The sequence below is a fragment of the Chaetodon trifascialis genome, chromosome 14 (genome assembly GCF_039877785.1).
Source record: "Chaetodon trifascialis isolate fChaTrf1 chromosome 14, fChaTrf1.hap1, whole genome shotgun sequence".
NCBI classification, from domain to species: Eukaryota; Metazoa; Chordata; class Actinopteri; order Chaetodontiformes; family Chaetodontidae; genus Chaetodon; species Chaetodon trifascialis.
In genome coordinates this window covers 23,690,009-23,705,643 of record NC_092069.1, presented here as the reverse complement: position 1 = coordinate 23,705,643, position 15,635 = coordinate 23,690,009, and the positions used below count along the sequence as shown (strand labels likewise).

The 15,635-nt window shown below is 40.6% G+C and overlaps 2 protein-coding genes across 3 annotated transcripts in view; both read right to left on the bottom strand.

Moving 5' to 3' along the window:
- Window positions 1-796, bottom strand: part of rab11fip5a (RAB11 family interacting protein 5a (class I)) — a 28,736-nt gene extending 27,940 nt beyond the window's left edge. For both annotated transcript variants that reach the window (XM_070978454.1, XM_070978455.1), the window contains exon 1: window positions 32-796. In XM_070978454.1, the coding sequence (XP_070834555.1) occupies window positions 32-408 (377 nt within the window). In that variant the 5' untranslated portion in view covers window positions 409-796. The remainder of the gene's footprint in view (window positions 1-31) is intronic.
- The window catches only part of dctn1b (dynactin 1b), a 186,280-nt gene that overhangs the window by 21,880 nt on the left and 148,765 nt on the right, over window positions 1-15,635 (bottom strand). The gene's annotated exons all lie outside the window — the stretch shown is intronic.

Sequence of the window (15,635 nt, the reverse complement as noted above, 5' to 3'; positions counted from 1 at the left end):
AACTATTACGTGTATAAACAGCTGGACTTACTGGTTTTTCGCGCATCTGCTCTCATGATAGACCTTGTCTAGGTGGATCACCGCCTGCCCGAGGAACACGTCCAGCCCGATGAGCGCCCGGTGCATCACGGTGAGGACTAGCTCGTTGCTCCCGGCCGGGTAGCTGCTCCGCTCGCCGCTCTCCAGCACGCCGGGCTGCAGCTCGAACGAGCACTCCTCCTTCCACTCCGGCTCGGTGGTCTTCTCCACCACGCAGGTGGAGTATTTCTCCTTGCCCAGCTGGATGATGGTGTACACGTCGCTGGTGCCGTGCTTGCCCTTGCCCCGTAAACCCCTGCCTCTCAGCACCGTCACCTGGACGTGCGTCGGTACCCATTTTTGGTCCTCCTCGACGGTTAGCGAGGACATGTCCCTCTCCAGACAGGCACACCGACCGACCGACCGACCTGCCGCGACGAGGCGAGGCAACCGGGGAGAGGTGGTGGTGGTGTCCGCCGCTTCCTCCCTGCTCTGGGCGTGCACAGTCACATCAGCTCCGGGGTCGGCGGGCGGTGCCGCATTATGGCCGCGTGTCGTCTCTGCGAAGTTTCGCCGGTTGTTCTGCGCTCCGGCTGCTCCTCGTTTCGCAGCAGTAGTGCTCTGCGGCAGCGGCAGCGTCCGTCCCCGCACGGCGTGTCCCTGCCTCTCTCCTCCTGCCGTACGGGCCTCTCTGCGGGCAGCGACGTCACACCTTTATCCTCCTTCTTCTGCAGGACGAGGAAGTTCCGCTCCGACACAACACATGGGCTGCACGCACGGAGAGCTCAGCGTCAGCCTGTGCGGGCACGGAGGGTGTGTTACAGCGTCTTAGTGTTTAATCAAGCAAATCAACTGCGCTCCTCTGTCAGGATGCAAAGCTGCTTTCTGCTCGACTGTCCACACTGTGCCTTCATCTGCACAAACCCTGATGAAGGCCTCTGTACCACAAGCATAAAATATTCTTTTGACAACTCCATGGAAGCAAGTGCAGGCTGCTTTAAGTGATTTCCATGAACATATGTAGACTTAATAACAAAACTTCAAATCTTATTTAACATCTGGCAGAGAGCTGCAAATTATGTTTGTTTGTTTGTTTGTTTTAAATGTCCATTGCAGTTTCATACAGCCCCAGTCCAAAAGTTGTTCAGTGGTATTTTTGCTTGAAAACGGACTTGAATCAATTCATTTTGGATTAATCAGATAATTGTTGCAGCTCTAATCTGTTACAATAAGTGCACAAACTATAAAAGGGAGACCATCAAAGTAGACATGCTTATACATTTTCATAAAACCACACTACCTTTTTATTTTGTAAAGAAATGGCTCAAAAACTGGCAGTTTTAATTCACAGAACAATCCCAAATCAACGTCCGCGAAGTAGCTTTTCAGAGCTTTCAACCACACCACCTGATCTTCATCAGTCAATGCACTGGCATGCAAGCTCAGGAGCTGTTTGAACTTTAAGGTCCCAGCTTTCAACAGTGTCACATGGTCTTCCTCGGCAGTTTGCCTCTGCATGGCAGCAGGAGGCTGCAAAACAAAATCTGTGCTGTGAAGTCTTTCTGAGTAACACCGATGACGGATGACGATGACTTGTGATCCATCCAAATCTTCAAGTCTTCTTCTGTCTGGATAATTTATATAGTAACAAAGGCTATTTTAAACTTTTATGATCTTGATTTATCAGGTCAAAGGTCAAACACTGCATCTTTACAACACATCTGACCCAGTAAATGTTCTGCCCTTTTTAAAGTCATTCCATGTTTCATATTGATACAGTTTCATCTGAAAGCTGAGTCTCTGAGTGTACTGACATTCAAACTACGACCTAACGCTCACGTTTCTGTTGTGCATGTGGAGGCTGAATGTACAGAGATGCTCCTTAAAGCTGTGTCATGCGGCCAAATGTCCCAGACAGAGTTATTGGCAGCCATTTCTGGAGCCTCATTGTGGCTTGGCTGAGTTCAGTCTTCTCTGTCTGAGAGCAAAGGAGATCGACACGTGACGATTGGATAACAACTACACATTAGTGCTTTGCTAAAGGATCTTTGGCTACAGAAACATTTCACAATGACTATAAAATAGTTATAAATTCATATTTCAGATTTGTATCCTCATATGCCCTCTCTCATTCCTCACTCCCAAAGCAGGTATGTCTCATTTCATGCACCTGCAAACGTTGCAGCACTTCGGTTTGGTGCAACCTGGATTTGAGCACTCTCTAACTGACTCCTTGATCTGCTCTGGTTTGGATTGTCCCCGGTTTGTACGTCACTTTGGATAAAAGCATCTGCCAAATGAATTAATGAATAAATGTGAATATGACCCAGATCGCAGCCTGCTGGAGTTAGCATCAATCAGTTGTTTTCTTGCCTCGGCTGTGTGGACGTCAGTCTGTCCGTCCACCACTTCAGTCCAGACTGAAACATCTCAACTATTTCCTCATGCCCCACCAAGAGGTTGACGTTTGTGGCTTTGAATGAAAGGTCTCCTACTGAATGGATGACATGTGGTCCAGACATTCATGTTTAACTTTGATGAACATTTATTTTTTTCCTCTAGCGCTACATTCAGGTCTCTGCACAACTGATGACATTACCATGAGCCTCAGCTCTACTACTTTGCTATAAATGCTAATTACTAAATGTTAGCATGCAGGTAAACATTACACATGCTAAACATTAGCGTGTGAGCATACCATTGTGAGCATGCTAGCACGCTGATATTAGGATTTAGTTCAAACCACCGCTGTGCTAACATATAGCCTCACAGAGCCATTAGCATGGCTGTGACATTAAGGAAACTGTGTTTGAAATTCAGCATACTGGCTGATATTTCTGCCACATCCTGTTATGGTATCATTATATTACATGTTTCCAGAGCACCAGATTATCACATATTACAGGATTTAAAAAAACCTCTCTTGTGTGTAGGTAAAGTCACCTTTGCCATATTTATGTTTCTCTGTAGATTAAGCCCTGTGCCAGCGCTGCCTTATGTCTAGCGCTTATTTGCTTGTGGCAGTGTCCTTGTGTTTACTCATGACATTTGTCAAGCTGTTTGCAGTATTTTTTAATTCTTGCTTCTTTTATCTCTATTTTATCCTTTCCCTTTGTTTGGTTTCTGTCCCTCTGTCACTATTGAGACCCTGTTTGCGTCTCACCAGCTGTCATTGTGGAGAAGAATTTGTTCCCAGTTGACTTGCCTGCTTCAGTCTGTCTGAACTTACTTGACATGTGGCTGTGAAAGACCTCATTCGACCCAGGGCGTGTGAGGTTATGTCTGCCTGAGAGTGACTGATGGGAGGACTGGGCCAGTGGATGTTGCTGCTGGTGTCGGTGATGTAGAGCTGAACTGTGCACAGCCGACATGTGAGAAAATCAATACACAGTGAAGAATTTGCCACTGCTTGATCTGAGGAGAGTGGTCGGCCTCTGCTGTGCATCATATTTCTGTCTATTTATTGACAAAGCAGTTAAAGACACCATTCGTTTAGGTTAGAGGTACTTAATTGTTTAATTTACAGTCGTTAATGGCATGTGTGTCCTCTCGACAGCAGATGTGAATGTACATCATCCCACAGGCCGACACTGAGTGCAGCTTTGGGAGCAAAGCAGCAGTTTGAGGTTTACCACCTTGTCCAAGGGCACTTCAGCAGTGTTGTAATGCACTGAATATGTGCTACATTCACTTCAAACTGTAAGTAATATTCCTCTGAAGAGGTTTTCACTTTTGTAAAGGTTTCAGATGTCCAGTCTGTTAGACCTCATACAGACATTTTTTTTAGAAGCGTATTTGGAGCTTTTGGAGATGTTTGATATATTTGACACAGTTTTTATTCCTACTTGATCTTTTCCACATTTATAATGTTTTATTGACTTTATGTCCCTGTGTTCATGTACTCGACCTTTTTATCATTTTATCTGCCTTATCTGGTCTTATTTTTATTTTATTTTGTAAAACACTTTGGAAAAAAGTGCTGCATAAATAAAGTTTATTATTATTGAAATTATGGTTATATAAGTACTGAATTCCTGAATCTTTTTTTTTTTTTGTATTACCATGCAGAAATTACTTAAGTTATTAAAAATGGTTATAGTTATTCGAGTTATTCAAGTTAGATATGGCCATAATTGTATGGAGGTAATTCATGCACAATAAAATACTCATAACTTCTCTAAAAAACAAGAATAATTCCTCCAACACAAAGGAGAACAGTAACAATATAATAAATTAATATAAAATATAATATAGCAAAATACACATGGAATATGAATAAAAATACTGTCATTGTAAACTAAGCACTACACGTTAAAGAACAAAAATATAGTAAAAAGACTGAAAATGAACCTAACTGTAATGCAAATGTTTACTACAGTCAGTGAATATTCACATATATCTGAAATAAAACAGGTTTTATCTCACAAACCAGTAATTAGTTGAGATCAATTGTGACTCACGCTCCCTAACTTTCTGGTGTAAATGCTTACTGTGGCTAACTGACAAAACTAGCTTAACCGCTAATAGCATTAGCTTACTCATGTGTCACCCATTTAGATAGAAGAGTAAAAGAGGTCATTGGGCTAACATAGCTGACCTGACACTTGACTGAAATGCTGTGAATAAAGATGTGAACTGGGAGGATTAAACATTGAATACTACTTTTTCCCAAAATAACAATATATACCTAAAACTACAAGTGCTAACATTAGCCTATTGACCAAATAATGTCAATTTGGTTCTGTGATGACATATTTCTCTCTCGCTCTAATCTGTGTGAACGCCGTTAACTTTTCTCCACATATAGAACAAGCTAGCTAGTAGCAGACTTTACACACAAACCTGAGGATGGATTTATGAAGAGCCAGTCCGACACAATCCAGATCCTCAAGAAGGTGTTCCACAGCTGTGGGGTCCTGTGGAGAGGGACAGCATCAGAAAGCTAATCCCTGAAACCGCTGGGTGTCTTTTTTACCTTTCAGGAAAAGTTTGACATGTTGGGAAACACAGTTATTCATCTTCTTGCTAAGAATTAGATGATACCACTCTCATATCTGTATGATAAACAAGTAACTATAGCCAGCAGCTAGCTTAGCTTAGCTTAGCATGAAGTCTGAAAAAGGGAAATAGCTATCCTGGCTCTGTCCGAAATCCATCTGCCAGAACCTATAAAGCTCATGAATTAACACATAATATCTCATTTATTAAAATTGTACAAAAACAGACAACAAAAACAAAAATCTGCTGTTTAAAGGGGTTAGGACTATTTCCTGGTTGGGAGCTGTTGAGATCCCAGGAAGTTGTGGCAGAAGTTATTCTTATATTTAACGAACAAGTACAAGTAGTGATATTGATCTCCTCGTCTGATCTCCACCAAAATGTTGAACTTTTTGAATTTTTAAAGTTTCTCAGCTCTGAGGTGGGACAGTTGACACTCGTTCCTCCTGAAGCTCTTCTGACTGACATTTTTAATAATACCTATGAACGTTTCAGTCAGTGAATGAGTGACGACTGCTGAATTTTCTTCAGATATTTTGTGTAATCTGCACCCAGGTCTCTCTTGCTTACTGAATAGATAAAAACTTAACTACAATACATCAAAAAGCTTCCTGTTTAGGTCACTGAGCAGCTTTATAAAGACAGACAGGGTCCAATGCTCAAAGGCACATCAGCAGCTGTTCGATGCCTGAAGTGAGTGCCTTCACGTCAGACACCAGCCTTTCTCCTTCCCCTGATCGACTGCGTGACCCACATATGAAATATTACTTTATGGGCCAATTTGTGCTGACAGGAAGAGGATTTTTGTTCTTTGAGGGTATTTTGACAGAAGCACTTGAGATTTTCCACTCAGGTAAAGAGCGAGTCAACAGACTGGCTCTGAAGTGGTGACCACAGAGAGGGCGGCGACGCGGCCCACTTAGCAAATTATTCTATCCATGAAATCTGAAGAGCAGTGAGAGTTTTCAGTTAACGGGGAAGTACGGCTGACTTTGCCACAGATTTCTTTCCATCCACAAACCTCCCTTCTGTTCTCTCTCTCAGGTTAATTTCCACCCACAACAAAGTATTTAATATCTGCCATGCAAATAGAGAGAGAATGCTAAATAAAACCATAAATGAAGGGGATTTTTATTTTATTTTATTCTAATATTAAGGATGTTCTGACTCCCACATGTCTAGTTTATCACCTCCCTCAAAATTTCATTTGTCCACTGTGGCCACGTTATTTTAGATACCAGGAATCTGTCCATAATGTTTTACAGGAAATTAATTTTAAGGGAAACAGTAATGAGATTAGAAAACAAATTAGCTTCCGAGTCTGAAACGCAGGTGTCAAAGCAAAGGTTGTGATTTTTCAGAAATGAAAAAACGTAGGGAGAAAATGGCTCTGATAAACGCTCCGATCTGAGTTTTATGGAATTTCTGTGAGTTGGAAGATGCTCGTGAAATGTTTTGGCAGTGCCAAGATGAAGTTTTGGCTGAGGAAAGATGTGAGTTGGGCGATGAAGCGGGTTGTTGGTAGAAGTCCAGATATCTGTTACTGTATCCTACAGGCAGCGAGGGCAGCGGGCAGGCGTCATGGTTGTTCTGCCCAGACTTGCATCGAACAGCATCAGCAAATAAACCTCAATAAGATAAAAAATCTTATTCCGACTGCCAGGAGTCTGCTGCCAAGGACAATATGGTAGATTTCAAAGAGACGAGGCGATGTGAGTGAATTCAGTGTAAACCTGTTCTGTGTCTGAACTGTAGTAACTTAAAAAAAAACCTGACATGAAAAGTGTTTGAGCTCAGTTTGACCTCGCTCACATCATATGAATATTTGCTCTGTAACCATGCGAATCCAAACGCAGCGAGCGTGCAGGCATAGCTGACATGCTACCCAGGTGAAGTATAGAAAAGTCACTACAAGTACACAAATACTTTCTGTGCAATTTAAAGTGTGTTTGACATATACTTTTAAAAACTGTACTTCTAAAAATACATCATTAAGTTCAACTTAAATTATCAAAGATGAATTCAATTCAATTCAATTCAATTCAATATACCTTTATTTGTCCCGCATATACTAATTCTGCAATACTTGAAATGGTATTTTAAGTACTCATAAAAAGTGTACTGTATTGTAAGTGTAGTATATATTATACTAAGTGTATGTTTAACAGTAGTGAAAAATATGTTTATTTTCAAGTCCTCTGTAATACACTGTTAGCATTCCTAATGAAAGTGTACTATAGTCTCACTTCATTTTAACTATATTTAAGCATATTTCCAACACATTGGTGATATAATACAATTGTACTGCAGGTGTGTTTTGAATTCTCATGAATACTGATTTTCACTGGTGTTCTTCAGTGCTCATAAAGTTTGTAAAAAGTTGTACAAATTTAGCAACTATTTACACTTCAAGTATACTCAAGTATTACTCAAGTGGACTACTTTGAGTACAATTATGTGTACTTGAAGGTGACAAAAATAGCACAAAGTACACTTAGTACTCTTAAAGTAGAATTTATGTATGCTGTGTTTTCATTTTGGCTTTACATGTATTTTGAAGGACTTGCTGATGTTACACCCACACAGCTGAGAGTTTTGATGGACACTTAAAAGTCTTATAACACCCAAAATTTATTTTTATTATTATTATTTTTTGTCCTGAATAGATAAAAGCTTCAGTAGAACCACATCAAAAAGAATCCCATGTAAATCACAGAGGAGCTCCACTGAACCGTTCAAAGCCTGAAGAGTAACACCAAAGTGAACGCATCAAATATGTCTTTATGAGCCAGTTTGTGCTGACAGGAAGAGGAATCTCTTACTTTGAGAATTCTTTAACAGAAGAACTTTTATTCTTTTATTCATCTTTCTTTTGCTGCTGCGTTCCCGTTACTGGAAACACAGGTTGTCCAGTTTGCAGTCAGGATCAGTGAGCACGGGCTGCAGAGACCAGCAGAGGCAAACAGCGCCCTCCGATGGGCATCACAGGCAACAACAGAGGTTTGCCTCCAACGCTGCTGACAGGTAATGTGGATTTCGCCTTAAAAAGTCAGGAAATGGTGAAAAATGGACCCGAAAGTGGCCTATTCACATTTTCCGATCAGCACTCCAAAAGCTAAACATATTCAGTTTATTATTACATAAACTGAAGAAAAACAGCAAATCCCAGCATTTCAGAAGCTGGAAGCAGAGAATCTGTTGCATTTATTCATCACTGGTGGTGATGTCTTCAAATGTCTTGTCTGAAAGACCCACAATATTCAATTTACATCGATAGAAAAGGCAAAAATGGAAGCTGGAACAGGAAATATGTCATTTTTACTTACCTTAAAACATGTATTGATTAATTCATGTTTCAGCACCACTGATTAAACAGCTTCTCCCCATTGAGACTGTTTTTGTCAGCTGTTTCAAGGGCCAATTGTGAGCTTTTTAGTTTTAATTTTTAGACCAGAAAGCTTGTGTGATACAGAAGGGCTACTAACGAACCTGGTGAAGAGACTGTGTAATTTTCCACGACACAGTGCCAAACAGACTATTATTCTCTAATGCTCCACACACCAATATGAGATTTTAAAGCTGCCTAACATCCCTCGACGTCCTCTAATCACATAAGAGACAAAACCTATTTGAGAGCCTTAAAGGCATCTAACAGGCTCTAAATGAGGGGTGAAATGCTTAGCAATATTTTTTACAAACTAATCTGTCCAATTAAGATATTATCTGCGCCAATCATGAAGACGACAGAGAGATTTCTATAGAAAGCCCCGTGAAGAGATCAGCTCGGAGCTCAGGGCCTCATCAAAGAAAGATTCCTCATCTATTCTGGGAGCCGAGCTGTCAATCATCCCCTCATCAGGCTCGAGGATTCATATCAGATCCTGACACCAACAGCTGTTACATAACCACAGCTAATCCACGTGTAAGATGGATATTCACACACATATGAACACACACCCTGGTAGACAATAAGGGCAGGCAGCTGCCACACACACACTTTCTGTGGAGCCAAGAGAAACAGATAGACGAAGGCCGGAGATGGATCCAGTTCAAGCACTGGAGTGCAAATGGCCTACTTAGAGTTTAAACTGGGTAATTAGAAACCTAATCAGGGCTCACTTTCTCACCCCTGATGAACGTAATGAAAGGCTCCTGTCCTGGTACGTGACGCTCACCCTGACACAGATTCACCGAGCTCCAAAAACAGCTGTGACTGCCTGAAAACACACCTCGCATCGCGGCGTGTCGGCTGATGTGCCGCAAGCACAAAAACCCAAAAGATGACTGAAACAAATACTAATGTCTCTGCTCAGCATCAGACAGTTCATCATCAGTTACAGCAAGAATCAACAACGGATGAAACAATGATTGATTATTTTAGAATGGAACACTTTAACACACATAATACGGCTTGTGATTTATCATTTAGTTGTATGAATCAGGTGCTAAAACATATTTAGCATTACTGGTACTTAAATGTAGGTTCTGTGAAAGATATTAAGACTTTGGGGAACAAGGGAGCAACAACTGGGCTTTGTGGAGGACAGGAGAAATGAATTATCGTTGTAAATGCTGGGAAGCAAAGCTGAAGCTGGGGAATAATGGTTCTATTAACACTGATAATGTAGAACCTTATAAAGTAATACACAACTGCCACGAATGAAGGGTTTGACTGCAGTCACAGCTGCTGTTTGGGCACCATGCTGTAATTGTGAAATACTCTGCAGGTTGTGCAGAATGTCAGCGTTGTTAACACCCGTTTTCTCAGACTTTAGTTGTGTTTCTCGCTACAGTCCGGAGGTGTAGGACGTCACGGTGGACCACAGTGCATGCTGCTTACTAGTTATGAAGCACACACACACATCATCTGGTCACATGGTCACATAGAGACTTGACACTGGACAACATCAGTACAATACAAAAAAAATTGAATAAATAATTTATTTAATTGATTAGTTTTTATAGCTTATTTATAGTTTTTATAATTTATGCAGAATATACATGCACACATATATATATGTATATATATGCATGATAGCCTCTGCCACCCGTGTGTGTGTGTGTGTGTGTGTGTGTGTGTGTGTGTGTGTGTGTGTGTGTGTGTGTGTGTGTGTAAATGGTGCTGACTTGTGTTGTAAAAGCACTTAAACGCAGTCCATTTACCATTATTTTCTCATAGATCTCTACTGACTATTTCACAACAACAGAAAATGAAAACAATGATGCCTTTTCGAGGGTGTATGCAGCCAGAGGCACCATTTTCAATTTAATGTGACATCTTTGAATAAAGTGTATTTAGGAGGCGGCAAACTGAATTACTTTTCCCTCTACGGGACCCCCCCATGGGCCCAAGTGCTGCCTCACTGCTGCACCGTCTATAATTACACCCTGGTACAGTCCTCTAACAGGCCCAATACTAACTCCTTTGTTCCCGTAGACCTGTTTTCTTCCACTGTACTTACATTTAAGATATTTGATGTAGCTGACTCACTTAAAGAAATGACACTGTAAACATCCCACACAGACGTTTAAAGTCAGGTTAAAACAACATGAACAAACAGAAGGATACAAAAGATTTCATTTAAACAGTAATAATTTAACTCAAGTCTTCCTAATTCACATTTAATAAACATCTGATAAATGATTTCTAACACTCTGTAATGTAGTTGTAAGCAGATAGAATTCCTCTTGTGGGCAGATTACAGATTATATGTGACCGTATGTTACAACACAGTTGTCATAATATAAAATATGTTTCCATTGAAGAAGTTCTGACTGTTGAAATGACTGTGAAATAAATTAAAATGACCTTATATCTGCTGACAGCCACATTATAGTGTATTAGTAAATGTTTATATACTGCTTATAAATGCTAAAGAGGGGAGGTCAATTAAACTGGCACTAATTAAACAGACACTCAGTTTCCAGTTTTTTATCTACTCTGAACACAACTGTAATAAATCTTCCCTCCATTACGGTTATAATGTCCTGTTTTCCCCTCAAACATGGTGGACAAATTAATAGAAACCCCTGTCAGTATAACACAGTACGATTGCAAGCCCTCCTGTCTGTCATATTGCACTGCTGGTGAGCAGCAGCTGTTACTGACCAGTGAGAATGATACTGGTCTTACTGGGCTTTATATAAATCCAAATATTTAGACTGTGTGGAGGAGATCAGGTGTCTGCTGGACCTGAGGGTCCATAATGAGTTTTTATCTGGACTGAACAGGAGATCATGGATTCAGATTGAGACAGAGAGGACGCGAGACCCAAACTAAGACAAAGTCCTCCAGAAGACGTTCAGTCAGCAACATTTCAGGTCGAGAGAGATATTTCTTTTTGTATGGCCTCTTTGAGTTTTCAGCAGATGTGTTTCTGATGCTAAAGTGTATCAGGTGTTCAGCATGCTTTCTCCTTCTGCACACTGACATTTGTAGCTGTACATTATGTCTCAATCTCCATATTAACAAAAATATATTCCAGTATTTTCCATTACGAGCATGAGGCGTTGATTCAAAGTGATGTCTGAAGAGGAGGCCGGTGGAGTTCATTTAAAATGTGAGCAGATCTGTGAAATTCAGATCAGCTCTGTGTTTCATTGTGTGGAGATAGATGAGTGTTATCCTTTCTAAACAGCACAGGAGATTAATTCAGTGCCAAAAGCCATGTAGCCTGCAGAGCAGCAGCCCCCCAGCCCGGCCTGCATGCTGCGTTCAGGCGCCGTCAGTCACTTTAAAGGCTACAACTTCACATGGTGAGGAAGGATGCACGTTGGACGGAGTTACTTTCAAAAGCAGCAACGCAAGGAGAACAAATGTGCATTTTAAACTTTACAAGGACGCCAGTGGTTCATGCACATTAGTGGCTACAAATGTCATGACAGGAGAACTGTATCACATGTTTAGAATTTCCCCTTGTGGGACTAATAAAGGAATATTGAATTGAACAGTATCTCATATTAAAGGGAAACAGAGTAGGAATGATTGAATGAAAACCCTTGAAAACTGGTGTTATACATTTCAACAACTAAACATAGACAAGTGTGGTGTCTAGTTGGTATGTCTTATATTTATACAGGTATCCGCATATCTTTTCAACTGCACTATATAATATCTGTTTATTTATGGGCATATTTGTTCAGTTTTGTTGTATTTGTTTTTAGCTGTATGTCTATCTTCTGATTTATGCACATTTAAATTAATCCACTGAGAACAAGAAACCTCGTTGTGTTCACTCATTCATTTCTCCAGAGTCATGTAAAGTGAGGGTAGATATGATCATGAATGCGCAGTAACCTCAGGATGGTCATCTTTCCCACCGCCCCTGAACGCAGCGTGGCTCCCGCGGCCCGCAGCCGCTTTCCGCGGGCCGACGCGCCAAACAACACATGCGGTGAACAGCTGGCGGAGAGCGGCGTGTTTTTCTTTGCGGGCTCAATAATACGGTGTAGGTTTACCAGCTCTGGGGATGTGGGCTCTCCCTTTGTAACGCTTAACCAGAGTCTTAGTGGTCTTTGTCCGATTTATATTTTAATTATCTGCTAAACTGCGGCTGGGGGCCATGTGGGAAAGAGCCGAGGACTGACCTCAGCAGCTGCCAATCACCCAGCAAGGAGGAGGACTGTGGACAGAGAGGACATGTGCTGTTTATTTCATGTAAAGAACATTTAAATATCCAACAATATGACGCCGAATCAGGCCTTACAGGCTTTTAATTGGTTCATCTCACTTCAAACTGTAGTGACGCAGCTGTAAACAGGATCCTCAGCCTGGAGTCTCATTTTCTACAATGATACTGAGTTTAAAAGATTTCAGGTTTCTAACCCACATTCCTCCAAATCAGCAAATCAGCATCAAAGGTGATCTCACTGATGATCTGTTCAGCCCAGATAACTTTGTATCTGACGCCATCTGTTGGTCATGAAGTCCACCTGTGCAGGACAAAGATGCAGTCAGAGACCTGAATGCAGAAATCACGTGGTATTACAACATGTTTGACAAAGTGTATGTTTACTTTGTACTGCAAAATTATTAATTGGGCCACGTGCCCTCTTATAAAATAAGCAAATACATGAGTGGTATAAGTATTCATGGCTTATACTTAAGTATCAGTACCAAAATGTAAAAACACTCCATTACAAAGATTGTTAATAGTGATGCATCAGTGTGTAATCAGCGTTTTACTGCTGCTCGAGGTGGAGCCAAAGCTTTAATATGTGCAGTCAGCTCGTTACTGGTTCCCAACCTGTGGGTCGGGCCCCTCCAGAGGGTCAGAAGATAAATCTGAGGCATCGTGAGTTGACTAGATAAAAAGACATTATTTAAATTCACTGACACCTAAACTGAGACTCAAACTGTTTTCCTGTGAGGAGCCTGAAGCTAAAAAAAGGTTTCGCTGGTTGATTTCTGAAAAATGTATTTCATAAGATGAAATGCTGTTGTGTCAAATCTTAATCTGAAATGATTTAGAATGAATGTAGAGGAGTAATTAGTAGATTATTCCCCTGAAATGTAGTAAAGCAGAAAAGCTGCATAAAATGAAATATTCAAGTAAAGTATAAGTACTTGAGTACATGTACGTAGTTACTTTCCATCATTGCGTATCAAAATGGGACTTTTCTGCTGTGATGCTGCAGGTCTGATTTCAGCCTCCAGACACGCTCTGAGGCTCTGGAAAATAAATCAAGCTCCAGATTTGAAGAGACACTATTATAATAAATACCAATAGAAATAAAAACAATAAATAACAATAAAGTGGCTGTTTGGATTACAGTCCTAGCCTCTGTGAAGTGACGTCTTTGTGTTTGGTCTCTCACTGTATGCGACACTTATTTAGATTTTTGCACATATTCTTCATAATGTGAACATTTGTATATTTGTTATTTATTCTACATTAAGCACGTTACAGCTCTTTTCATTTTAAATCAGATACATTTGGCATTTTTTATGATAAATTTCTGTTTTCTATTCATGATTTTTGACTTTTTCCTCTTTTCTTACTATTTTAATGTGCACTAAAACACTAAGACGAGTTCCTTGAAAGTGAAAATCTGCTTGGAAACAAACCAATTTCAAATTACAGATTTCCTACATCATGTCTTTAAATAGTGTTTATTCCTGTAACCTGAAACAATATAAAGATTTTCATGTTGTCATACAAACCCTTACAAATATAGAAAACCTGAGTCAAAAAAACTAAACGTTAACATGCATTTTATCATTTTATAGACAGTGATTTCTAAACAGATTCTAGTCTTTTCCACTGGCTCTCATAAATGTCACCTCCTCCCTCTCTTTTGCTGTTACTTAATAAAATGTCTGCCTCTGTTGACGGCCAACAATCGTCTCAGTAGCAGCTAATAGAGATCAAAATGGGGAAAACAAAGAGGGGAAGAAAAGGAAATCTCGGTCTCAGCTCAGAGGAAGCCCTCTCCTGCTGGCTGCTTGTCTGTGCTGAATATTAAGTGACGGCCGGATGATTTGTCCTTGTGTTTGTCCTCCTCTGATACTTCCTCTCTGGGCGTCACATCCCCCATGAAGAGGCTAATCTGCTCCCAGCGGGGGCTCCTCCCAACGAGGAGCTGAGAAAAAACGCTCAGACGTCCGAGCTTTTGTCCCCATTCAGCAGCGAGGAACCGCACTTCTCAAAGATAATGCAGATTTCTGTGCTGATGTTTTGTGCTTTGGTGTAACAGTACTGAACCTTCATTTGTGGATCAAATTATAAGTCATAAACTCACCAAACTGACTTTAAACCAGCAACTTATTCCTGAGAATATGTTGCTGGATTTGACCATTTCAGGCCCAAAAAACGCTCTAAGTTTCATATTCTGTGTAGGAGCAACAAAAATTGCCATTTATCAGAATTAAACTGAAAACCTTTTTTTTTATGGAAAAAAACCCCAAAACTTGGCTGTTGAAGACGTAGTTTTAGGTCTTTTGTTGTGTTTGACATTACTTTTTTTCAGTAAATCATACAAAACTTGATGCCAAAAGTGACTCAAACACTGAAAATCATGTGTGTGCATTAAGAAAAAAGTCTGCTGGTGATGAATTTTAGGGCCATTCTTCCATTTTGTGCGGATTTCGTTCAATTATTGCTGATAACCAGACAAAAACGACCATGTGAGTTTACACTGGGAACTGCAGACGGGTTTCAAGACTCAATATTTTACACCAATTTTAAGAAGGAAGCTCATTTCAGATGAAGCAAAGCAACGGATTTCAGCGTCAGCAGACCAGGATGAAAGACAGTCACACGAAAGATTGGGAAAAGCTGGTTGGGAAAAGCTTTCATCACCTCAACCACACAAAATGCAACAAGTTTACACTGGTTATGTAGGTCAGTGCATTAGCAACTAAAGTAGAAGAGGCAGAACATTATGTACTCAGAGAAGTGAAAGAACAACGTATAATGACCCTTAACAGCATCAACAAGACGTATGAAAAACGTTGGATCTGCAGCTGCTCTGCCTTCATTAAAATGTGGCTTTTCTGACACACATGAGCAACAAATGAAGGTCTTGTTTCCCAGTAAACTGACTCTTACTTTCATGTGTCACATCAGATGAGTCTGCGGTCACCAACGAGCCCAGGAAGGCATCATTTTAAAAACGTC